Source organism: Brachyistius frenatus, unplaced genomic scaffold (assembly GCF_029030835.1).
Source record: "Brachyistius frenatus isolate BFR_SWC_R1_liver_20210118 unplaced genomic scaffold, ASM2903083v1 Contig_42, whole genome shotgun sequence".
Lineage (NCBI taxonomy): Eukaryota > Metazoa > Chordata > Actinopteri > Embiotocidae > Brachyistius > Brachyistius frenatus.
In genome coordinates, this window is record NW_027210641.1 from 2,444,923 (window position 1) to 2,472,652 (window position 27,730).

Consider the following 27,730-nt stretch of genomic DNA (forward strand, 5'->3'; position numbering starts at 1 on the left):
ATAGGGGGCGCAGTTCGACACGTCATCTAGACGAGGGTAGGTCGATATCATCATCATACATCTTCTGCGACAGTGTGACCCGACACCCTTTTAGATAATGTTAGTATCAGCTTCGTATTATCCTCACTGCTTTGAAGACTTGCATCGAGTGAGAGTCTCCGTCAGGTGACTTATGAACCTCCGACAAACCGTTCCAAAGCCAACAAATAGTCATTTAATCTGCGCAAGACTACACACCCACTCTGTCATGCATCAGTTAGCAGGGGATGAAAAGATCCACATGTTGCACTGGAGTCCTGAAATCTCCCTTTTTTTATTTTCTTTTTAAAACATGGTGCACCAGCAAAAGTCTAATTACACTTAATTCAGCTATTAGATACAAAAATGCCTTTTATCTCTTCAACAGCAATGACGAACACCGGAAAGGAAAAGTGATGACGGGAATGAGACATTTTTCAGTGTTTTCGGTGGTGAAGTTGATGTGAAACAATCAGGACACTCGACTGTGTGACAAACTAGAAAATAGTAAAATAGGCTAATTAAAATTACAGGGAGGTTATTTCTGGAACGTGAAGGACTAAAAAAGTAATGGTTCTTCACACTGTTCAAGTCTTCTTACAGAGAAGTATGATATAAACTTACCTCATCTTTGTCGACATCTTCATCCACTTCAAACACATGGACAGCCAGTTTATCAGGCCTGGACACTTTACTGTAAAAACAAGCACAGTTCAAGTTTAATAGTACATATTAGGAGATATAAAACAACACATAACATCATCAACAGTACAGTGCAGTTTTTAGATACTTGCAGCTTTACCTCAATATCTGCATTTCTCTGAGATATTATCCATTACATTTGAAAAGATAAAAAAACCCAAAAAACTGTCATTTTTCTTTTTATTCCAACTTCTTTATCTGACAGCTTTTGCTACTAGTTATTTAAAGGTTTAGCTTGTATGATTCATTTGGTTGAGATCTGCACCCTCACAGCTAGACGCCACTAAAACCTACACACTGCTCCTTTAAACAGAAAATCACATGATATTATCCGAATAAAGCATTGAGAACACTTTGATGAATATTTGTGCTTTTGATGTTTTGGTACAATTTATTGCAGTTAATTGAAATTCTAGGACTTGAATGTTAAATCAATGAAATAGTCCGGCATCAGCAGTGGATATCCAGGACACCCATTACTGTTCTGCCTATTTGCTTTCATTTCAGTTCACTCTACAAATCTTTCCAACACATGTGGTCAGAAGTGGTTTGAATGACATCATGTTTTTTTTTTTTTTTTTTTTTTTTTTTTTAATGAGCACTTTAGCATTTTGTAGTTTTCTCAAGAGGGTAAGAAAAAAAACAAAAACCGAATAACTAAATTCCAGCAGCGTTGAAAAGCAGCACTCTAACGCTCATGGAAACATGCGAAGGTGAATACTGCCTGCTGGAAAATTACATGTGCCAAAAAGTAAGTATCACTTAAAACTAAAAATAGTGTGAAGTTCTTAACATGATATTTGCATCAGGCTGTATTGTTTCAACTTCCCCAGATGCGGTAAAGTGTCAGAACATTTGGCAGCAGTTGTGCTGTCAAGGTCATTGTCAGCTCATAGTCTAACACATTGGCAGTAAAATAGATATTCTTCAGGGAAGAGGCTGCAGCTGATGACACGATCTCCGCACAATGAAGGTGGTTTCCACACGGGCTGCGTTCGGAAATGAGCCGGCGAAAAAAGGTCTTTTTGCGCGGAAATAATAATAATTATTTGCGAGCTGCGTTTCCTTGTAATTTAAATCACGGAAATATTTTGTCAGAAGCGGGGAACGAAATAGGTGACAGGTCGTCTACGCGACCTGAAAAACAGAAAAACCCTCGTGACCGGGCGTCAGTTTAAAATCTCTGGTATCCATGTATTAGATAGAGCAGCTGTTCTTACTTGCCCATCATACCGATGTCTTGGCACACTACAAAATTACCTCTGTGAATGTAGAGTACAGTAGCGCTGGGTATTTTAACTACACACTTACTTGGGAAGCTGCCGGAAGTCCCCAGAATAGTCTTCGTACTTGTAGTTGACGACATGCCAGTCAGACTTGTAGGTCTTAATGCACTGAGGAGACAACAGAAAGTAATTGTAGCTTTGGGAAATGTCAAGAATTTGTTGGACCATTGAGCCAAAGCATACAGTGACCCTGTCAAAGAAAGTTCTGCAAAGTGCTACTGGTCAGATGGTTGAATAGCTTTGGAAATCCCCTCCCCGGTACTGCAGTCCAATGTGGGATTACGAGGGGTAAACAGTGCCTGATAAGTTCTTAACTTTGGGATTCCTCCTTAAAACTAATGACCAGGGTCAGACCAGAGTTATCTGACTAATGTTCAACCTTCCTTTCCTCAACTCAAACCAAGTCAGTCAACACGGGTTAATCCCGGGTCAATTCAGACGGGACCTCGGTCACAACCCGGGAGAGATGCGTAACAGTTTATTCACAGCTTGACAATGAACACGATCGTGGATCTTTCTGTTACGTTTCTTTGTTATCTGTGGTTGTGATTGGCAGATGCATCTCTGATTGAGCAGCCATTTTAATTTTGCGTTTACAATGCTGTACGACGCCTCACCGTCTCGGTCCTCTGCATCTATTTCTCACCTCGCTTGGCGAAGAGATCCCACACTTCAAAATCTTGCCAGATGATTCAATCATAGTCTAGCAGCGATGTGTTTGGAAACATTCGTGCCGGCATCGCACCCTCATGGGAGCTGTGGGGAACTGTGACAATTGCATCACGACCGTACGCCCCCGTTTACAACCAGGGGGGATGTATTCGTCTGCAACCCGGGTGGTACCCTTCACATTGACATCGTCCCTTGTCCGGCCCACATCTTGACAAAAATGATTTGTTTTGAGCAGCAATTAATGGTGAAATCCATGAGGAAAAAAAAAGGAGGGGATGGTGACTCAACCTTGTTCCCATCACCCACCAACACAAAGGGAGTGTCTCTCTATCCTCCTTTCCTCTGAAAGAAGACATCTGTTCATTGTTAGAGTCACTGATAGGAGCAGCTCGCTGGTTTCTGTAATTCATAAGAATACATGCCGTTTACCAGAAGGGCTCCTGCAGGGAGACGAGATGCAACCTGATCAGGAGAGGAATCGGCCACAGAGAGGCTCTTGTTGGGTTGATCTCCACAGCTGTCCTGGTGATGTCTCGCAACACTTGACCCCGGGTCTTAGTATCTTTATGACTTCAGACAAGGCTCTTGAAACACTGACCTTTGACCTGGAAGGTGAACTGTCTACAACCAGCTGTTGTCTGGCTTAAAAAAGACGGTAAAAGCAGTGCGCCGCGGCCGGATGGTCGTAATTCATCGTTTTAATTAGCACCAACTGGAGATGGTTTTATGTTTACTTTTCTTTCTGATTTGACAAAGACTGAAATTAATTGAAAACCAAAGCTGAACCGTTTGATAGGAGACATGCTCAAACCTCAGCCCACACACAACTATAAACCAACACTGACAGAAGATAACCAGAAGTTTGTATAAACTTCTGGAAAAAATGAATTGCACTTCATCATTTCGACATCCTCTGGCCCGAATCCATCTTACTGAGAAGACACAGTTGAAATTGTTCTGATTTCTCCGGTAATGATCTATAATGAGTCCAGTTACCGATTATGCAACAGACCCTGTTTAGCTGGACACAAGAAATAAAGAGGTTTCCTGATTTGCTGTGATTTGCTTTGTACAGAACTGCTAATATTAGGCCACAAATTAAGGTAATAACTCACATTAGTGTCACTGCAGTGCAGCAATGTGTCCGTGAGGTTTATGTGCAAGTTGATATACTTTGCAAACCCTTTGTACAAGATTATATTCAAATTAAATATCTACATTTGTTTAGCCTTTTATAGTGCTTGATGTTTTTACTAACTGGCTTATTAATAATTGAAAAACTTCTGTATTCGTATTATACCGACGTATTTCTGTGTGCTTATTTTGTGAGTATTAATGTTGACCAGATTAAAGTAAGATCTGATTAACCGGACTTCCTCTTCGAGCCTACAAAACTATTAAATGCTGTCAAAGGTTCATCTCTGTGGGATTGCTGCGCCTCAATGTTCCCCTTTTCCAATAAATCTATCTTTTATTCCAACTTCAGCAGAAAATTGTGTGCTTATGTAAGACCCTGTTGCTCAAACTAAGAAGTTCATTGAGACAATGTGTTTCCAGAGGTTTTGAATCGGCGTACCTCTTGGACAAACAGACTCTGGGCCTCCCTCTCTGCGTTCTCAGGCACTGTGGGGTACAGAGTTCTCCCTTGCCGCCTCAAAGTTGAAATCTGTGAAACAAAGCAAAAGAAACATAAGATGGGGAATTACAACAGACCGCAAAACATGTTCAACATAGTAAAGCTGAAACTGAAACAAAAATGTTCCCTCAGTTTACAGTACATAGTTTCAGCTGGACGCGGTGGCTCTGGGTGTTCTCTCAAATATTATTCTACGTTTGAGAAAGAGGGTTCAAAGCACTCATACAGCGAGACAGTCAGCAGCATGTGAGGGAGGCAGGATGCTCGTACGTACTTTTCAATTTCAGGACCCGAGGATATGTTTAAGCCTTTCACTGATGACCAACAGGTTCAGTTTGCAGCCATTTCACAGAAGAAGCACAAATCAAGACTCTGCTGTCTCAGTAAAGGCTTCAAATCATAATTGAACAAGACGGAGATTCTACAGCCGTTCTTGTCGCTGCTGTAAACGCTAACAGGCACTGAGACTTGGCGTTATAAATAACTGTAAAGTTTAGTCTTAATGTACACAGTTTCCATATCACACTTGTCTTAGTTGAATTTCATCAGGATTGGCCTCCAATCTGTTTGTGATGTCGTTAAAATTGAAAAGAAAAAAAAAAAGTTTTAAGGTGTACGAACAGAAAACGTTAAATTTAAACTACCGAGCGACGATGTCACCACCAAATCGGGAGAATTAATTCTGATGGTACGAATAAAGTGCAGTTGGGCAAAAAGGAAACATAAATACAAACATTCAGTGTTCATCTGATTTAGTTAAAAAGAAACAAGTGTATTCTGACAAATGCTCGTCGGCTTTGTTTTCTATGAATGTGTGATGAGCAGAAAATACCATGACTCCTTTTTATTTTCCTCATTGAAATGAAAAGTGCTTTGAGAAGAAAAAATGTCCATGTCATTAATTTGGAGTTCGGTTTTCTGCAAATGAAGATACTTTTGACCACATATGTTTATCTATTGAAAAAAACATAAATCAGCAACTGACCGCATATGACGCTGAGCCAAGCGCGTTATTCTAAAATACAACAATATCCAATAGAAAAATTAAACTGCCAAAGGGAACGTTAGCACAGGAATCACAAGTTCACAGTTTATGGAATTAAATAAGTGCTTTATTAGTTTTAAAGCTTTTCTTCAATCATAATTTGCAAATAAAATATTTCCTTTTGTAAGATATATAGTACAACAGATTGTCAGTACAGTGTCAGGGTTACAGTCTAATGTTGTCATCTTTTCCCACCAGGGAAATGATTCCTATTTAAACTACAGCGCTGCAGTATCTCGTTTATTTCTTATTTACTATTCATTAAAGTGCTGCTGATGCATAATGTTTAAATAGAGTAAAGAAAGTGATACAAGCAGCTTTAACAGCAGATTGGAGGTGAGAACAAACAGCATTAATTCACAAAACATTGAACCAATGTGTGTTTCCTCATATTTGGAGACAAACGTGCAAAACTGCGGTCTTTGTCTTTGGCGCCCTCCCACTTTCGATTATCGGGCATTTGGTGCGAGAAGGAGCGCCGATCGTGTCAACTACAACACATTACATACCGAGCTCATATTTGTGAACCTTAAGTCTCCCCTTCCTGTCTCCTAGCCAGGTTTCCTGCAGGGGAGATTATAATCTTTACAATCCAAGCAGCAGAAATAAACAGGCATGGAGGTAAGAGGGAGGCAGGAAGTGGGCAACAGGAAGCGTTTAATTAGGCTACAAGTCGCCACGGAGAAACCATGGGATCCTCTGGTTTAATAAGCCACATATTAGCACGGGATATGGCTGAGCTCGTCCATCAACATTCAAACAGAATATCGTTCTCCTTTCTCAAGCGAAACGGAGCCGAGTGTTCGACCACCACGCCGGCGGAGCGGCGCTTCGAGCTAAATGCTAACACGAATATGAGTTCATTTGATTTTCAGGAATATTAATAATTTAGTTCATGCTCATTGTGCAGGAAACAGTCGTGGAAAATACATTGAAAGAAAAGTTCATGTATATTTAATGCTAACAATCGACGATTTAATGACGTCGTGACGGCAGCAGGTGTCAAACGGAGAGCTGCGTCGGACACGGCAGCATATCGTTTTCCTCCCGTGTTTGTTTTACAGTAAACGTTTTCCTTTGAAAGTGGACACATCTGTCAGAAAGAAAGTTACGGTGTCTACAGCTCATTCGTGGCTTATTTTTGATAAATCAGACGGCCCGAAGACGCGCACGTCCAGTGACATGGCGAGTATAAATAGGCCTCAGTGTGAATATGAGCGTGAGGGCTGGTCGGCGTCCTGTCCCGGGCGTAGCCCTCCTGGTGAAGCGGGTACACTAGCAGGTGGACAGAGCACAAAATACAGCTCAGCTGATGGGAATGTCGTTAGGTTTCCAGGTATTTAGTTATAAACCGAAGAATTCCAAGAATCTGAACGTCTGCAAGGGAAGGTCAGAGGATCACAAAGTCATCAGGATGCCAGTGAACGCCTGCACAAAAATATCACAGCAATCCATCAAATAGTTGTTGATATATCCGAGGCTGAATCAAAGTGAACGGCCGTCGATTGAGCCATGCTGCTAGAGCGAAGGAAAAAGAAAGAACCGATGTGCTGTGTCTGTGTGACCAGTTATTGTTTGTTTTTTTCATCTGCAGAAACAAAATGGATTTTGGAGTTGAGCACCGCAGGGAAAAGAAAACGTCCTTTCATAACACCGGTGGTTTCATTAAATTAGTCAGCGCAGCATGTAGTGTTACCAAACCTTTTTGGTAACTAGAATAAAGAATAAAGCTTTGATATGTGGGCTTTATAGTAGAGATGGGTTTAAATTATATCTCAGAATGAGGGGGAAGAAAAAAGGAGGCCTCCTCTATCCTGGACAAATGTCTGAAGTAACCTCACACAGGCGGACAGACACACAGCTCCACTGTGCCGGCAGCGTCCAGATCAAAAGCAGATGGAGATGATATAAACATTGCCTCACCAAAGTACAGCACGTGACTTTTGATGAGCCAGAGGGGATACGATAAGGTAGAGACCTGATGGTGGTTTTTAATACTGAGGTACAGACAAAACACAGATTTATACAAACATAACTCTCAGACTGAGGAGCTCTTATTGCCTGCTTTGGCCTTCACCACGTATCGCTGGATACAGGCCGCATAATACTGAGCTCTCTATATGAACACAGGCCGTACCACCGCTCACTAAAACACAAACACTGAAAGCTGATTACAACCCTGCCTGGACACGAGAGGCTAGAAACAGATGTTAAGTTCACTCACTGTGCCTCTGTTTTTTTTGTTTTTTTTGGTTCAGTCAGAATCACCTGTCGGACCCTGACAACGCACTGTTTGTGTGTAACGCTGGTATGTTGTAGCAGCGGGCTGAAAGGGCATGATACAAGAGAAGACAAAGTCAAGGCTGCCCTGCTGTCACTGAGCTCCCAGCTGCCAGGCCTCTCAGCCCGGAGCAGCCACCACGCTATCCAGCCACAGCTACAGATGGAAGTTCATGACATTAATCTGAAGCTATTTTGATAATCGATTCATTGTTTTGAGTCATTAAAAGGTGAATATTTTCTGGTTCCTTTAATCCTCTATAAAAAAAAAAAAAGAAAAGATTTTTAACCAAATATATTTTGGTTGTGGGGACAAAACGTGACATTTTTAGGCTGCAACTTCAAGAAATCTTTCACGACCATCTGGGATTTTAAAGACCGAGTTTTTGGTACAGCAGAGAAGACAAAAGAAATGCAAAACATTTTTTTATACTTATTTTGAAAAATAAATTAAAACTAAAAACATTCAACAGTGGCCATAATTCCTATTGTAACAGTTAAGTCACACACAAGCTAACATTATTGTCTGATAAGACAATAACTGGTGCACTGCCAGAGCCGTATGTATACAGTCTTGTCTAAGTTCCTCCATCCAGCTCTCCAATGTAGCTTTTCAGACAAAAGATGTTAAAGTCATCATGGTGAAATAAAGACTTCTTTCACTGGAAGGAGTGCTTTAACAATAAAAGCCCAAACTGTAAAAATGTGGTGCAGCCGTGAGAAAGAGAGGGAAGGTCAGACTTGAGGATATGCTGTACATCTCATTGCTGCTCTGGCTAAAGACATCCTTCAAAAGAACGTCTCATTTCCTGAAAGCGCCAGCACCGGGCCAGATTTCCATTTTAGACTTTCCACCCGCTTCGCGGAAAGTGTGAGGGAGCGTACGTCCTGCACAGTGTGGCTGGAGATAACACTCGCTCTGTCACAACACAGGAGACGGAATGAGCCAATTAAACCGACGACCCCTGACCCCTCTCCCGCTACAGCACGGGGGGATGTAAACAAAAGGAAAGCCTCCGTGAACGACCCCACCCAGTACTCACAACACTGGCCACGCCTGGGCCGTGAGGAAAAGACCGTAAAAGCCAAACAAACACAACAAAGAAAACACACAAGTGGGTGTGTAAGAAACGGACGGATAACAGCAATGGTTCGACCTCGTGTGGTTAATGAGCACGTTCCCAGAAAAAAAAACCCCATTTGAATGACTTACAGCTGAGCAGTGGAATTTAGATGTCTTTTATTAACACACTTTAATCAAGGAGATTTTTTTTTTTCATACAAAGAGCCTCGATTTATGAAAGCAGTATGGAGCCCCACTGCAGTGATAATAACACTCCCTCAGCCGTACACCACCACTAACTTTGCATCACCTTCGTATCTAGAATTTCCTCTTCACCAATATAATCCCAGAGCCAGGACGCCTTTTGCACCAGTTGTTCAAGTGTAGTTCGCCTAAAAATATGCAAGAAAAGGCACGAAAACTCACCTCGAAGTCTTCGAAGGGGAACTGCAGCATGTCTCTGAGGACATCGCTGAGGATCTGCGTCTTCCGCTGCACCAGAACATTTTCATAGTCCAGCGGCTCGATCACCTTCGGTTTCACCTACGAAGAACATGGACAAGGCGCCGTTACTGCGACACGTAAGGTTACGGATACAGGTAACTGCAATAATAAATGACATATAAGGCAAAGACATATACTAACATGTAATTTATTTGTCCTGCATTTTATGTCATTATTTGATAGATCCAGTAGAGAGATGAAATATATATATATACACAGTTATGGTTGGCACCTTAACTGTTTGGTCATTTTGACTGCCTCCTCCTCAGTTTATCGATGGTCACACGTAACGCAAAGGTCCAAATTTATTTCAAAGAAGATATTGAGTACTTTTCAGAAGGCTAAGATGAACATATTAAACTTTTCTATTGTGACTATAGTTTTCTAAAACCTCAGATAAACTACTGAACCGTTTAATGCTCCTTGGTGACACAGTAATAACAGAGATGAAGACTGTCTGATGATGCAGGACGTCTTAGAGCAGGATGCACTGCACCGTATATAACCACACACAACACAGGAGGTCACACAGTGCATTGTGGAGGCTCTAGAGTGACTTTGATTAATCCAGCTGTGCTGTCACATCAGGTACACTCTATCAACACATGCTATTTGTTAAATACACTGAGAGAAAATGCATCCGCTCCTTTAGTGGGAGGTTCTCGCTGCGCTTATCGCTTTGTGAGAGGAAACTCATAACATGTCTGTCAAAAAACCAAGGAAACACTCCATTTACAGCTGGGTAATTAAAATCACATTTCATTTACAACTTTGGCTTCCCAAGATTATGAAAACAAAATAATTGATATAAAACACTTATTGTGCCGCAATCTGTATCTCAATTAGACCCCTTTTTTTTTGTCTTGTATTATAAAGCCAGCGGACCCCTTTTCCTTACAGTGACACACTTTCACATTTCCCTCAAAGCCCATTCACATATACAGATTATATTTTAGGTACCATTTTTGTTAAATGTATTTTTCATTTGCTTTTCAGTTAAATCACGGTAAAAGTTCAAGGAAATCTGCTGTTAAAAAGACAAGTTTCTTAAAAAGTTCAAGAAATGCACAATGTTGTCAAATCCAGGGAGAAATTATGTTAGGAATCCATTTAAGCTTGCAAATGCAACATTTTTTGTAGATGACTGCATTGAGCAGATGTGGCCCGGTTATCAGGAGGAGTGATTATGGATTTATGGCAGGCTACATCCTCGTAGTGCATCGCCGAGGCAGGAGAAAGCTTGTAAGCTGCAAAGATACAGTGGCCATTAGACAAGAGTAAGCTGTCGGCACTTGTAGCTGATGGGATGGGAGGATAAATCTAACAGCCAGGGAGACGGCAAAGTGAAAAATGAACAGTGACACACCACCAGACTTCAGGGCTGAGCGACAGCAAAGCTCACTCGTTGCCTCCAACATCTGGTACTGATAACACTCGCATGATCTCAGAGGGAGAGTCGTGAATATTGACCTGCCTAAATACATGTTGCTAGCAACCTCTGTTAATAACAGAGCACACCGAGGACGGGGGAGGTGGGGGGGGGCAGGACCTCGTATCAGTTTCAAGGACACGAATGGGGTAGCAAAAGCTAGGATGGTGCCACCACGTCTGTTCGCTCGAGCAGGTTGTGACATTATCAGACAGCTTTATCTGAACACAACACGCACACAGTTACAATTAAATGCGGTCATGCTTCAAGAAACTGTTTTTCCCCATAGAAGAGGAAAAGTAAAGAGATGGAGGACGGGTAAATCCAGGAAAGAATTCATGACGTCTGAAAGATAAGATGTGTGTGTGTGTGTGTCTCGCTTGATCCGAGGCCTAAAATCTCCACATCTCATCAGACACTGAAGCCTTAAAGTACTATTAAGAGATGCCTGACAATAGTAGTAATAACAATATTATTGATATTCAAATAAAGTAGCTGCCTGAAAGATTTGACCCCTTTACAGTTACGGTGCCCTTTTCTCACCCCTGATGGACTCCTAAAACCCGTTCTGTTGTTGCTGACTTTCGTTTCCCTCCACATTGCTTTGTCAGAGGCTCAAAGTGGTCAACCACCACGTACACTCAGCAATGAGTAAGAAAATGAACATTCATAAACCACAAGCTGTCATCCCACAGTGCTGACCAGAGTTGCATATCTGCAACTCGTTATGTTTCTTGGATTTCTACAAAACACCATAAACGAGTTGAAACAGAGTAATACGGCGTGATCCAACCAGAACAAAGCAGGCTGCCTGTTTAACATCTGTAAGTCAGCGAAACAGACAGCCATCCCTAGAAAAAGCACAAGTCAGAGACGCATGCGGCCGTCTCCCTCCACTCCCTGTCTACAGTGATCCAGCAGCTGTTGAGCTGCAGCTCCCACTCCTCCCATCACTGCACCCTCAAGCAGCCTGAAACAATGGTGCTGTGTGGTGCCTCCACTAACCCATGCCTTCAATCTTTTTGCCACTGGCTGTCCAGATGACTGTGTGGAGAGCCAACCGCTTGACACCTTCGTCGCGGGGCAGGAAACGTTCACTGCCATCAGCGTTGACTTTTGAGCCAAATAAAATGTTTTACAAGCCGAGGTCATCATTAAGAAACTTGAGGAAACTGCTAGTAAAGTGCTGGTAAAGTTCAGCTTTCCTCTGCACTGGTGTTAACGCTGCACATTATAAATGTGAAGTTGGCAGTGTTGTGTTTAAAGTAAACCAGCGCAGACGACGCTCACATGACACCTGCTCCGGGGCTTTTATAACTGTGGCCAGCCTTTGCAGCAAGAAGTTCTTGTAAGTCAGACCAAATTTAAAAAGCAAACACAAAAAGACTTTTTAAACATAAACTAAGACGTCTCGTATGTCTCTGTGAAGTCCTCGAATGACTTACCACCACCTGTGGCACCGGGTCTACCTCAGCCTCAGCTGCAGTCAACCTCTTGTACTGCTGTGGACTCTCAATGACCAGCTCCCTCTTTGGAGCTTTACCAGCCCTTCCTTGCATTGTCAACAGCTGTGGTGAGATATCTCCGAGCTAGATCCCAAAGACAAGCGGACAGCCAGCATATCAGACGGAGAGAAATCCTTGTGCTGGGAAAAACATTTTGTATTTCTCCCTCCTCAGACTCAGACTCAGACTCAGCCCAGACTGCTCTGACTCAAAGCAGTGGACTCACACCCAGGCTGAGGAGATGGCCCCTCCCACACTAGAGCTCAGCTGCCTGGGGGAGTTAAACACCCTCTCTCACACACACACACATATACACATATACACACACACACATACACACACAATGAAGCTGGGGGCTGTCGAAGCCTCGTGTGGGACAGCTGAAATAAGATCCGGGTTAAAATGCATCAAGGGGAACAGGAGGGGAAACAACAACGGTGCACTTCAAATGGCAAACTGACAGGAGACCACTCAAGAACCTGTGACCCAAACAGCCAGAAGGAGCCCATAAACAAGTCATCAGACCAAAGTATCAAAACAGTCATCGCAAGTTATGACACACTAAAGTTTTAGTCAGTAAAGTTTTTTTTGGTGCAGCAGCGATAGCGATAGCTCACAGAGCTGAGATGAGGGTCCGGCTTCTGTCTGTGTGTTGATGCAACTGCTGGAGGGTCATTCCAGCGTGACGCAGCCCCCCCCCCCTCCCCCCTCCCGTTGAACCCACATAGGACCGGCCCGACCTGCAGATTCCTCTGGTGAGCCACCACAGGGGAGGATGTTATCTTATCACGCCTGCGACTCAGTTTAAGGTGGGGCGGAGGGTGGAGGGGGGGGGCTGCTCCTCTCCCTCGGTCACGTGCCCCCCATGGGCCCCCCACACAGGGTTTGGTGAACTCAAAATCAATATCAGGATATTAGTACGAATATTTTTCTCGTATTAGTAGAAATTTATTTATACAAAATAACCAAATGAGTGCAATGAGATGCCGTAAGTGAAAGAACAGAACGTCAGTCAGTGGAAATGGAGAGTTTTGAACAAATTATATTATGTGCACTTAGAAAAGGTTTTTTTGTAACGTGGTGGTAAATGGGGGGGGGGGGGACCTACTTTAAAACCAGATCAGTTCAGGTCAGTCTGTCAAATTATAATGACACATTTGGACAGCGTAAGAAAAGTTGAAAAAGCAGTTCTTTGTGTAAGACTTGATGGGAGCCGCCATCTGGCGTAGATCCAGATCAGCATACCGCGATGTGTTCAGGGACCGCGTGTCTGTGTGAGGAAGACATTTGCTAATCCTTTGCATCAGGTGAAAGCAGGTACCGTAGATCTATCCATTGTATTTATCCATTCAGCGTAATTAAAGTGCACAATCTACCCTGACAACCACTACAGGTACTAGACGCTTGACCGTGATCTGCGTGTCTTCCTAGACGTCTCATATCTGCAGCAGAAAGAGGCAAGTTATTTGGGGACATGTTGCTGTAACACAGGACTCACATGTTGGCTTTCCGCTTCAATCAAATTCCATGGAAACCAACACAAACGTATTTCTTGGGTGGAAGCTGGCACTTCGGTCGGAGCAGGAAGGACCGCTGAGCCCTTTTTAGTGGCGGAACAAACACTCAACTTGCCAAAAGCCAACAGACGGGCTATTTTAGAAACAGTATATTCTGATCAAATGCAGTTAAATATCCCCTGAAAATGAAGCAGTAGCATATATATATATATATATATATATATATACACAAAAAGATATTGTTTCTTCCATGATTACACACTTTAGTGCTTTTCCTGTGATTCAGATAAAGAGTATACGAGGATAAGAATCAACCTAACGTAATCTGACTTCACTTCATTCATATGATTCGTTGAGCAAATCAGAGATGTGGGCAGTGATTCGGTGTCTGGAGTGCAGCTAAAAACAAGAACAATTTCATTTCTTTGAGATAATATTCATTAAAAGGTTTTGCTCTTTGCCTCTGGAGCCATTTGGGAATTTGGTTGGCTTTAGTTTTGCGTCATTGCAGCAGCATTACAGAACTGGGAGGAGACACCAACAAAGAAATTACTTTAAATTCAATATATCACATCATCTTGCGCAAGAGTCCAACGATGTAATCCATTTATATATAATTACACATTATATACATGTTATTGTATTACTGTGTTTAGGATGGCAGTTATAATGAATCAACAACACGACAGCACTTCAGTTGTCCAACTTTGAGTGGTTGGTGGATTTCTTCTTTTTCTCTTCTCATTTCATTTGTTGTTATTGCATTAACATTTTTATATCCTGGATGTATATGTTCACATAAGAAAAAAAAAAAAAAGAAAAAAAAAATATTAGTTAAGTAAAGTGACCAGTATTAGAGTGTGAAGTAAACTGGTCTGTTATAGGCATATAAATGTTAAACACTCTTTTTAATTAGTGAGATATTAACCACATATATATCAAGCTGTGGTCCCCTCAGTCTGAAAAACGGCTGTTACTGAGCTTCTCCGTTACATAACAAAGGCTTGATGCAACTTCCATTTGAGCCAAAGCAAAACAGGGTGTAACCTGGAATGTAACAAAACACACCGCCCCACTACAACGCCAGCTCCAAGACCCACCGTCCAACACTCTGCTTTCAGTCCTGCAGACAGTACTTTACTGGGAGCTGAGAATATAACATGGAGGTAATAATGAGACCACGCCAGGTCTCCGCATTCTGTTAATAAGATCACTGGAGGAGGATGCGGGACACAATGGCATCAAGAAAAACAGGATGTCATCACAAAGAAAGTTGTCTCACAAAGCAGAACTGGGAAATAAAGAAGTTTACTGCAATGCTTCAATTTAACGTGTGATTGTTACGATATTTACAGCTGTTAGACGGCGGGAGCAAAAAAAAACCCAGACGGCTTTATTGATCAACGAGCCTTAAATGTACCTTACTGTAGTGAACGTGAATAACTTTGCTCTCAGGTATGTGGGAAAATCAAACGGGCTGTTGCCTCAATGTCTTTTAAGTACAACAGCTTAAGTGCTGGAAATAATGTACCCATGTATCAATCAGTGAGATAGAAAAACACACACACACACACACACACACACACACACACACACACACACACACACACACACACACACACACACACACACACACACACACACACACACAACGCCTTAAAAACCTCCTTACAGTAATAATTTAAGGAAAAAAACATCCCAAAGTAGGAAGCAATCACCAAGAAAAACAGATGACCAAAGTATGCTGTTGTTTACTGTAAATCCATTAGACCAAACATTATTGGTTGTCTGGAGTGCTCCGGGATGTGATGGGTGAACACAGTGTGCTCGTAATATTGGTTATATGTCAAATGTTCTACCTTCAAAAGAGAAAACATTGGAGATTAAATGTTAATGTAGACATATGGACTACTATATTACAGGAAATATGAACTTAGAAACTAAAACATAATAAATCTTAGCAAGCTGCAAGATCTTTTACCTTTGCTTGGACACAAAAATACAGAAAAACTTTGTACTGTAAAAGAAGTATTATGTTATTCTTTTGTTGATGGTGATCATTTGTCTTCCTTATAATGACCATAACCTCCCTCATAATCACAAACATTTGACAACGCCATATCAAACATGCATTCTTAAAACATGACAGGAGAGGATGGCATTAGTCAAGAAATTCAATTCTATTGGATGGATTTAATCTGTCAATCATTTCTGGATGATGTCATGCAGATTTAGTTTGCTGTTTCATCAACTTCCCAACACAAGGAACATATTAACTTACACTCACTTGGCAAAGTTCATTGGAAGTAAACTATCACAGGTCAAAGTTAAAAGTAGTGCTCCCAAATCATAATTGGAAAAAAAAAGCGCTTTCATCCTTTGCCAAGTTGACGTCATGACTTTCTTTCTTTCCTTGCGACAACATTCCTCTGATAAAACCAGGAGGCACGTCAGCGTTTCTGTTGCAACTTTACTGTCTGACGGGTTTTGAAGAAATAAAGGAAGGAAACTGAACCTTTGCGACAGCAAATAATGAGAATACGTGAACACTGAAAGGTTTTCCTGATAGCTTCCTCACTGTTAAATAACAACATACGCTGTATTATCGAAATCAGTGACTTTTAATTTTAAAAGCAGATCACTCCCTGAGAAGAATGAGATGCGAGTTTTCACGAGGAAGGAAAAGGCTGAACTGTTGCAATCAGCGGCTGAAATAACTGAGCAGTAAACAGCAACAACAGGTAGTTTAATGTCTGCTCATCAGCTTTGTCTGTGATTGCGTTTTAGGACTAACCCCATTATCTTTGTTTTCAATTCCATGAAAACATAATAACCTGCTGCAATCAGAAGGAATTAAAAGGGGCAAACATAATGGTTTCTATCTTTTTATAACCGGGCTTAATGGATTAAAAAGGCGCAAATAGCGCAGCAGACATTTTTGTACAAAGATATATAGTTCATAGACCAACCGTGGTACGAAGCCCCGAATCTCACGAGGCCATAAAAGGTTATTAGGTTTAGTCAAAAATGTAACAGAGTGCATCAAAAGATGAAATAGTTCACGGTTTTATTTATTTACTGCAGATATCAAATAAAGCCAAACAGGCCCCAAAATTAAAGATATTAAAATGTATTGAAATGGTAGAAATAAACTTAATCCTTTTACTTTGCCTGGTGCACATTAGAGGATTTTTGAATCTTAACTGATTAAAAAAGAAAAAAGGAAACCACAGACATGTCGACACATTTGACCAATTTGTAATATTTCAGTCATAAGAAGTGAGGAGCACACTCACTCTAAACCATATTAGGGAAGCGAATCGAGATCTCGCAGAATCTCGTGTGATTAAACGTGACTTCACAGATAAACACACTGCCAGCTGTGTGTGCTACGTTTAGCACTGACAAATAAATCCAAGAATAAACAAAAGTGAGCATGAAGTTAGACGCAATCAACAGTCCAAGGCTCACCGGTGGAACAATCAGGAGGTTTAATCAGCATTTTGATTTGCCACACAACTGATTTTAATAAATTTGAGTGAAATAGAAGAAGTCTTAGATCTTCTACTTCAACATATGAAAAATGGGGCCGATAACAAAAAGTGTGCGTTTATATTTTTTGTTGAGTGTGTTTTATTTTAATTTTTTAAGTCTTAGATCTATTATTTTAACTCATGAAGAACGGGAGTTAAAAACTAGAGTGCTACATTAATATTTGTGTTGAGTGACAAAACAACAGGCGAGTTATTAAAGTCAGCAGACAAACATTACTGATTCTTAGCCTGATGGCTTCAATGTTGAGCAGTTGAAAATATAATGAAGTTTGAAGTTGATTGGACATTAAAGACAAACATAAAGATGTTCATGTTTATCTCCTTATTAATTATCATTTAATCTAACGGGTATGGTTCATGATTGGCACTTTCTGTCAGTTTCAAAAGGTCCGTTTGCACCCTGATGACCACGTGTTAAATCAACCACATTCCCTGAATACATTTAACTATTGATTTATAAGACTGCTAAATGCTGACAGAGGATTAACTGACCCCGTCGGGATGATAAGACCATCTCTGAGCCAAGAGAAGCGACCGTGCCCTTGACCCAATTCCTTGCTCTCAGCCGGGCCACTGTCACTCGGCTCTCTGCGGTGAATCTGATGAGCCAGTGATGGGAAGGAGACATCACACACACAACAGTAGGAAGTAAACACCAACAAGAAGGGGAAAGGCAAGCTGGTACGGAGCGGCAGAAGCCCTGCCAAGCCCGTCGGTTCACAGATGAAGAGCGGTGATTGATTTCCAGCAGACACAGAGCTTACTGTCCCCTCTTACCCTCCTCACCCACATCCCTGCCCGCAGAGGCTTTAACCCATGCAGTGCTTAACAAGAGACAACATCCAGCCCTCCTACTGCCCTACTTTTTATACAGTTAACACTCAGGGATGCATATTCACATGGCTGACACGAGGATAATTTTGCATCTATAAATCTGCCAAATATGAAAGGCGCTATGAAAATTAATCTCCACCAGCAGTTATAGTTTTGTGTCAAAAGCATTTTTCGTTGACAGAAGAAAAGGTTGCAGTGACCCTGCACATAATCCAGTTTTATAACCATCTGAATCATTTATCATGTTGATGTCCTGCTTTTTGCCATCGTAATAGCACAAATCAGCGAAAATTGCAGCATCAGTAATTTGGTTTCAAAACATCTCAGATCAAACAGCCCATTTAGATGCACTTCTGTGAGGAATAATGTCGATATTTAAGACATTTAAACAGGTCCGTGTACATTAAACTAGTGCTGAAATGCTCAGTCTGGATTTTGATTAGGTTTGAACTCATTTATCAAGCAAGAATGGTTGGATTCAACTTCTTAATTATGCAAATGTGCTGCTTTTCTTTGTTTTATATCATTTGCAACTAGCTACCAATTAGTTCCGTTATTACTTTTATCAGACCAGAGAATTATAGGATGTTTAATTAACGAGCAAAACAATAAAAAGAGCCTTTACACCAAATTCAGTCATATTTGCCATTGTACTAAAAGGAGGGGGCTTCTCACCAAGAAGCTGCTCCATAATATGTAGTTTAGGGCTGAAGCAATTGCACTATTGATTCATAGACAGAAAATTGATCATCAACAACTGATCTCCCTCCCTCCCTCCCCCTCGCAAAATAAAATGATGGGTTGCTATTTTCTGTCTGAAACCAAAGTAAGCAGAAGAACTCCGTATTTTAGACTGATAGCTTCACAAAACAAGAAATTTTGAAGATGTCTGACAATTCAAATGAATCAATAATAAAGAAATATATTTTCTTCATTTCAGCCTGAATATATGGATATATTTTGTTTTCTTAATAAGTCCGTTTAAAAAAACAAAAAAAAACAAAACTGTGCCAGCACACACACACACACACACACACACACACACACACACACACACACACACACACCTTAAGCACCCTCGGTGTTGGAAACACACGCGACTCTCTCCGACTCAGCGCTCGCTCCGCCTCAGACGGCCCGGTGGGCTCGGCCGCCTCCTTACAGATGTAGCCACTACAGTTCCTCTCTAAGACTGTACGCAGCCCATCAAACACAACCGTGCTGGTGGTGCACCCCATTCCTCCAGGTCCAAACAGGGCATCAGTCAGGAGAGCCTGCCGGTGACCCAGTTTCCGCGGTCGTCCCCTGCTCCTCCCTGGTCCATGATCTTACTCTGACCCCGCAAATCCACGGCTTCTCACCCGGGGAGAGGGCGGCGGTGTCCCGGCATAGGGATGCACAGAGGAGGAGAGCCGGAGAAGGAATTCATGCACACAGGAGGAGTCCCACTGTAATTTCCAAGCTGCAACACTCTGTGCTTGTAGGAATACCTCAGTCAGCAGACGAGATACAGTGAGCGAGTGAGTGAGGTACAGCAGAGAACGAGGGATGGAGGAAGAGGAGGAGGGGGAGGGGGGATGAAGGATGCTGTGTGAGCTCTGCTGCAGCTTCAACCAATGCTGAGCTTCGATCAACGCAGGCTCGCATGTGGATCTTTCTCATTCACTCAGTGACTTGCTTGCTCTTTTCTGAGCCACTCTGAATTTCCACATTTGCATAGTAAAACGGATTATCCCGATTCATTTTTTTTTTTTTACTCCATAGAATGGGACTCCTTCAGGGAGTCAGATGAGTAATTGTGAAATAAATGGGTTACACTAAATGCAATCCTTCATATCCAGAGGGAGAGACTGATTCCACGCTCAGGCAAACAGCAATATGGCTGAATGCTTATTTAGTTCAGCTGAAAAACGCGGCCAGTTGTAGAACAAGTGGATGAATCACAATGAATGGACAGAATAATATATGTTGCAACAAAAAAAAATACAATATGAATAGAAAATATGATCAGAAAATGTGTTATAACATGGAGAACAGTAGACTAAATAGTTAACAGATAAAACAACACAAAGAAAAAGATGTATCTACTGAAATATAATGAATGCTGAAATGTTCAGTTTTGGTAGAAAACCAGTGACCCAACTCAAGTCTTACAGAAATCTGTCTACAAAACAGACCAAGGACATGGGAGGATTTAAACCTTTTAGGCCAAGACATCAAATAGGGAGTCTTTTACTATAAAAGATTAGCTGCACTGCTCTGCCAAGTACACAGATATATTGGGAGTGCAACGACAAAATTTGATCATGCACAGGCTTTTTGAAATGCCAGGGGATGATTCATCTGCTAGAATGGCCTTTGATTAAAATGTCTCTGACTGTGGAAGACAGAAGATGAAAGTAGGAAATGTTTTTTTTTTTTTTTTTAAAAGATGAAACATTGAAAAAACAAAAAAACTTGTATGTTCAGTTTTACATAGTCCTTATATTAAAAACTAACACTAAATATGTGGTACAAAATGGTGTTCATACACATGCTGACACCTCGTGTGGTTGCCCATGTTTCACATCCTGGTTATAAGGTGCAGACGAGGAAACAGGTCAATGTTGGTCATGGGTTATTTATCCCTGGTTGTTCCCTTCCTACAGCTACAAATCACACTCAAACCCCCCTGAAGACCTCAACAACTACTGTCAAAAAAATCTTGCTCGTCAAAGCGGCATGCACATGCAGCAGCCACCGAAGAGCTGCTTACTTTCATAACACTTCATTCATCACATCCCCGAACAACAAGAAAAAAACACAAAACCTGCTAGCATCTATCTGATTTATTTTCTTTCTTTGGGGATCAACCACGTGAGAAACTTTCACCCTTCCTTTGACGCATGCATATGCGCCCTTACAAACAAACTATCACATTCGCGGCCGTCTGGGGGAAAGCGAAGAGTTCCCTGACATCATGATGGTGCACGAAGCCCTAAATGCTTGCACGCATTCCTGCTCGCTGCCGCGTTAATATTTCAGTAGCGCTTGACACACTGAACTACATTCGAGTGCAGGACGAGACGAGCAGCTGAGCCCTCGGATGAAGGGATTCAGGAAGGGAGAGAGAGAGGAAAAAAGAGGGAGAGACACTCGGGGTGGAGGGTGGAGGGGTGGAGGGGACGAGACTTTGATTATGCCCATTGATCTGTTGGGAAATGCATCTCCTCTTGTGGTTTATCCCTTTTCTCACACTTCTGATCGAGTCTCCGTCCCCCTGCCTCTGCAAAGAGGGATTTTAGGCTTACTGTATAGAATAACAAGAAGCAATCTGCTGTAAAACGAGTCAAACTGCAAAGTCATAAATCTTCTTTTCTCAGACCGAGTAGGCAGTGAAACGGATTTAACGCTCTCTCTTTTTCGGGACTTTTCCTGAATTTTACGGATGCTCATCAACGAATGTCAATCACTGCTGGCGGTAATTACTGAGCACCGACACAAACACGAGTAAGACACTGCTCAGGCAACAAGTCAATGTTTTAAGTGTCAACACCTGGTCATCGTAAATCTTTAGTCCCGATGGGCACAGATTCTTCTTGTGCATGCGAGGACGTGTCTGCAGCGATGTGTTCAGGTGCTCACGACGCTGCAGGGACAATAGTGTATGGGATTTCCTAAACCTGGAAAAAAGTGTACTAACAATGCATCATGAAACAGGTTTGTAGTGATACAGAAACATGGAGACAAAGAGGAATAAAACAGCCTGAATCCACAACTCAACCTATAGGCACCATTCATGTATTCCAGCTTCAAGCGGGGTAATATGAATCGTTTAAATGCTTTGAAGGAAGAAGAGTCTAAAGCAGACCGAAGGATCAAACACGACACAAACCAGATTCACCGAGCTCCATTATTTTTTTTTTTTCTTTCTTTTCTTTCTGATAATCCAGAAAAATTAATCCGTCTGCAACAAAAGACGTGATTTAGGACTTTAAATTAAACTGACTTGATATACGACAGAGGAATGTCATGAGGTTATTTTCATTATCAGGACGCCCATTCATTAGTCGTCAATCACACGGTCCAGAATGACAAAGAATGTGAGCTGGCTGCTAATAAAACATATAGATTATGCAGTGGCACCAATGCAACACTTCATTTCAGTTCAACGCTCTTCATTTAAAACTACATGAAGAAAAACAGGCATCGTCAGCGCCAACATAAAGTGGCATTAGATGCCTCCACATTTCCTTAAGGAACAAGTTTGTGTACTGTATTCTGCAACAGAATAATAGGGATGAATTATTCAGGTCACACATGGGACTGCTGAGTCATTAGGTGCAGGCGTGTTTATTTCAGCTACAACCACCGCTGCCAAGTAAATATCCTCTACTTTAAAAAAAAAAAAACAACAAAAAAAACAGTTTCACATCTCCAGCTGACTGTGACACACACAGCGCCCTCGGTATCGTCAATAGTGTAACACACATCACTGCCCGACTTGTTCTGGTGTCCGTTCACAGCCTGTGGACATCTATACTGTGCATGTCTGTAGCTGACAAATGAAGTGGTACCGTATCCTCCAGCACTACACAGTCGGACTGTGTCAGCCATGCTTAATCACGAGATGGACTACAGTGAGGGTGGAGGGTTACAGTGTGCTGTGGCACAGTGTGGGTCTATCTGCGGATGTTCAAGTGTGAACATGTGGAAGGTCTGCTACACTGCTCTGCTCAAATCTGCAGCAGCTGCAGAGGAGATAAGGGCTTCGTGGATTACTGCTACTGTTGTTACAACGAGGCCTCGCCCTCTGCAGCGGGCTGCACTTTCTGGCACGCTATTATGACCCCAACATGATGTATTTCATAACTCATAATGTTGCTGCATTTTTAGATCATCAAATTATTTGTGTTTTGTTAATGAACATGATCACAATACATCATTTGAATAAACAGAGCAAAGTCCTTGCAACCTCTATTCCCATTATTCTACATATATAATAACCCATGTGACCACAGGCATTGTTTTACCATACTGCTTGTGCCGTGTAGTGTAGGACAGTAATGATGTCAGATTACAGGGTTTGATGGGAAAAAACCCAGCAAATTAAGCAACCGTTTCTCTCCTCCAGCTGGACTCCCCGTCCACACTCCCCACATCTGCTGCATGTGGACACCGGCCTGCAGTAAACCCCCAAATAACACCACTTGTACTAATACGGCAATTTCAAGCTGTTGGCAGCAAGTACTGGGTGGAGCTGAATTCAAAACATCAAAGCCGGCACATGTGGACAGAGAAGGGTCAACTTTAGTTTCCCCTGTCCACACGATTGACAAACAGACAAATGTCCCTGCACGGCTCCGAGGAGCAGAGGGGAAGTCGAGAGGAGCTGGCCTCTCATCTGAGGAGCCCCTCGCGGGTGGAGGGTCGAGGCTACAGCTGGCCGTATCTCCGTGCCCATGCAGGCTCTGCTGTGTGTGTGTGTGTGTGTGTGTGCGTGCGTGCGTGTCCACAGCGAGGTCACAGCGTGGCGGACCACGGTGACATCACCCACACAGCCAGCAGGACAGGGCAGATAAAACAAGAGTGGCTCCCAGCTGGAGCCCTCCAGGGACTCCAAAAAGGAAGTGGCTGTTTCCTGCTGATGTGTGTAAACCCTGTCATAACAAAGCCGCCTCTCGCTGCCCACTGTCCTTCAAACTCGGACAAAACTCCTGCACACGGGAGCATTCGGTGGACATTTTGTATCAAAGTACTGCTGACCTCCCTAAAGTTCAACAACACAAAAATTAAAAGTACATTTTTTATAAAAGGAGCACCGAAGAAGTGTTGGTGACTGTTTGTTTTTGTTGTTTTTATTTGTGTTTGAATCAGTTTATCAGGGTTTTTTGTTTGAGTCATGTTGTGGGTAACTGCCCTGCAGTTACACATATGGGTGGGCTGCAAAGCAAAGATAGGCTTGGATTTTTTTTTCAATGACCCAAATGCTGAAAGAAGCATATTCAGCTGGTTTTGGGTGGAGCTCAGCTATGTGAAAAAAAATCCTGCTAAACATGAGTAGCTCTCTTGACTCTTTCATTTTGTAAAAGTAGCTCCCGGAGGAAAAAAGGTTGGAGACACCTGATCTGTCGCATGTTTCTGTTCTACTACTAAAAAATGCTTTTCATGCAAACTAGATTAAACCGAAGTCTCTCTTTGACCTACAGCTGACATCCAGGTTATGTTAACTTCTTAAAAATGGTACAAAACAAACACAACGGGGCCACATCCCCTTCCTCTTGCTATTTTTGGGACGGTTTATTTATCCCTGTTGTAGAAAATGACCCATTCTCCTGAGGGGTACCGCTTCCTTTGGCTTGTAGTGGAGCCACCAGGCGCAGAATAAGTATATGCTATAACCACACACGTCATTCATCTACGTTGCCGAGTGCCATGCAGCTCTGTTGGCTCGGCAGCTCTGTTGCTGCAGTTGGTTCAGTTTATCATTAATATATGCTTCTGATCAAGCAGTGCCTTTCCACAGCCTTTGCTGCCGCACGAGCAGAGATGGTGTGAAGCAGTGCCAAGTCCTGAGGGCCTGCGGTCGCCCTCTTCCAACTGTGTTTGGCTTCAGAAAACACAACACGGATTAATCTCGGTGCAAATACTTGCTTCTCCAGCTATCTGTGCATCACAAAACTGATCACGCTGCATATTTAAACCTAACTTTGATAAAAAAAAAATGCCGCTGCCTTCTGTTTATTTTGGTCCTTACAGCAAAGTGAATGATTAACGACTGAATGGCTTGTAAGAAACAGCCACAAAGGAGCATTAGAGATGAAAACGGTTTTATATCAATTTAATCTCTTATCATATTTCAGCTGAAGGCATAAAGCAACCAATCAAATAAGGTCCACCCGCATACAAATATGCACAGCACAGAAAGGCTCTTTTCAGATGTAAAAGGTACAAAACATCATAGTCTGAATGATGTTACTGCCCCCTACAGGCAAACAATGATAGTACACTCAAAAACATGACCCTACTATCTACCAAATTCATTTTATACTTAAATGATGATAAAATATTGCAGAGTTAAAGGTTATTTATCCATTAAGAACATATTCTCAATCATTGAAGACGCACGGAGTGATTGTACAACTGCTGTGTGATACAATGCTTTGTGGAAACAGCGTGCACTCAGACTGACCATTGACATAATGCAGCCATTGTTTGTTATAGGAGGGTCATTTCCAGCAGCTCAATGTGAAAACCAATCTTTCCCAACACTGTAGTTTCTGTACAGGAAGAAGAGGTGACAGTAATGTATGGACTTAAGAAGAAGAGGGAGCCAGGAGCACCCAGCTGTTAACAGTGTTTCTACAGCTCTAAAACTAATTTAACTCTCAAACATACGACTAAATCTCAAACTGGTTTTTCTTTCAAACTAAAAAGTATTGTGTTTTATTGACCAAGCAAAACAAAGTTCCTTAATGCTGTCTCTGCTTATTGTCATGTATGTAGTCACTAAGATTTGCTGTCGACATGTCAGCGGCGGGTGCCGAGGTGTGAAGAGATGTTCGAGGGAGTGCCGTCATCACGTTCAGGCTCTGACATGCCGAGTGGAAGCTGAGAGCAGACTGATCCTGAGACAAGCCCACGCTGGCCTGGCATGAGGCAACGGCAAGGAGAGACCGCTACGAACTCTGGTCCAGCATCCTTTTCACATCGCTCACTGAACCGCTGATTTACAACATGTCGAGTGTCTTTTCTCTCTGTGTTTGCATAGTTCAGGCAGTTAAAGTTAAAACTTTGCCATGTAGGGTTAAAGGATCATCTAGAAAGTGCATCATGCTGCCTCAGTCAACAGACGTGAACATAAAAATATGCTGCTCTTGTATTAACATGTTAGACTAAAACAATGTTTCCGGGGGGGGGTGTATATATATATATATATATATATATATTCAGAAATATTTATATATATTTTTATTTTCAAAAAAAGGTATTTTGCCACTTTTCTGATGACTTCTCCAGAAGCCTCAAAACCTTTTCTGTCTGGATGAAAACATCATAAAAAAGAGGCAGCATACTAACATTTCATTTTCTGTAATACTCTTTTGTAATTTCTCATTGTATTTGATTTGCACAGGACAAGACAGACAGCTCAGGAAGGGGAATAACATGCAGTAAAAGAGAGTTGTAGCCCGAATGGTACGAGCTGTAACCACCATCATCAGGCTGCCGGCAGCTTTATGACAAAATTAAAACAAACCAAAATATGTCCAACCTTTGTTTGGATTAGAAAACAATGAGAAACTTGCTCAACAACTCTGTTAATAATAAATTTCTCTCTATTTATTAAAAGGTAGTTTCCACATTAAATATGGCCATGTTAATAAAAACCCATTGGACCAGCTAATGGATAATATCATCACACAACCTGAGGTGAAAAAAGTCCTGCTGTCCAACAGATGGTCCATACCAAGGTTTACTCTAACTATCCCACAAAGAAAGCCAGTTAGACTGAGCAGATTAAAAAGCAGCTTCGTCACTTTAAATAGTGCCACATGATACTATATATACACGGAGAGTAAACGGTGTAAAGTGTCAGGGGAGAGAAACGGGAAAGAAGAATAGTAGGACGGTCACACGGTGCATTCTGGTAGGAAGGTGTAAACACAGCGAGAGGACAGATTCATCTTAACAGCCTTTAAGATGCAAAACAGCATGAGACAGGATTTTATGTGAGAGTGGAACCAGAGGCAGTGAAGACGGGGCGTGAGAGGAGCTACAGTAGTAGAGCATATACTCTAGATCATTTGAAGGGAAGAAAATTAAAATAAGACAAAATAATCTTTAAGATATGTCACGTCAACACAAGCCAGTGTGTGTTTTTTCTAGAGACGTGAAGACGTCCTGATGCCAGGAGACGGGGGTGAGGATAATGGGGGTGTTTGGGAACCCCGAATGATCGGCTAATCTCAGTTGGCTCTTTGTTTGTAATCAGTGGAAATCCTCTCAAGCCTGGTTGAATGAGTGCCGCTGACAATCAAGGGAAACCAGGGATGGAGGAGGAGATGAACGCATGTCCGTGCACCTGCACCATTAAAGCGGCAGTGGATTTAGCCGTAATACTGTAACACACAGTTCCCCAGGGAGGCCACTATCAGCTTCAGCAAGGAGCTGGCACACGAGATGGTGACACAGCTGGTAAATAACCGATATACAGATACAGATATAATATCCATACAGTCTGGACCAATGTGGCAATGTAAAAAAATAAAATAAATAAATCAGTTAAAAAGACAATAATGGAATTCAAAGTGATGTCGCATAACTCATATCTGTTTATTTAATCTATGATCTAACAGTCTCCCGATTATCTCCAGACATATTGATATTAGTGTAAATAATTATTTATACAAAATAAATGATTTCATCTGTATTAATTCATTGAAATCCCTGATATCACAGAGGAGACATGAAATCCTTAAAATTCAAAACTCTTTACTTTAAAACAATGAATGGCACTCCACCTTTTTCCTGTTGTATACAGTTTGTTGGTACCACCTGAACCAAGCGGTGCCCTGACAAAAAAAAAAATCCCATTATTTGCGGCTGATTATTTCTCCGTTAGCATTTTGTGAAATTTAACCTCCCTCTTAGACCGCAAAGCACAAAGACCAGTGTGGCTACCATGGCAACTAAAATGAATTTGACA

The 27,730-nt window shown here is 41.8% G+C and overlaps 1 protein-coding gene across 9 annotated transcripts in view; it reads right to left on the reverse strand.

Annotated features, from left to right (window-relative positions):
• The window catches only part of LOC138623248 (dedicator of cytokinesis protein 9), a 71,594-nt gene that overhangs the window by 30,715 nt on the left and 13,149 nt on the right, over positions 1 to 27,730 (reverse strand). For 5 of the 9 annotated variants that reach the window (XM_069702654.1, XM_069702656.1, XM_069702650.1 and 2 more), the window contains exons 1-5: positions 19,113 to 19,515; positions 9,129 to 9,245; positions 4,255 to 4,344; positions 2,032 to 2,114; positions 643 to 712 (exon numbers count right to left, since the gene is read on the reverse strand). In XM_069702654.1, coding sequence (XP_069558755.1) covers positions 643 to 712; positions 2,032 to 2,114; positions 4,255 to 4,344; positions 9,129 to 9,245; positions 19,113 to 19,283 — 531 coding nt within the window. In that variant the 5' untranslated portion in view covers positions 19,284 to 19,515. Of the gene's footprint in view, positions 1 to 642; positions 713 to 2,031; positions 2,115 to 4,254; positions 4,345 to 9,128; positions 9,246 to 12,080; positions 12,325 to 19,112; positions 19,516 to 27,730 lie in introns of those variants that run through there. The other 4 variants (XM_069702653.1, XM_069702655.1, XM_069702652.1 and 1 more) reach the window with 2 other exon arrangements.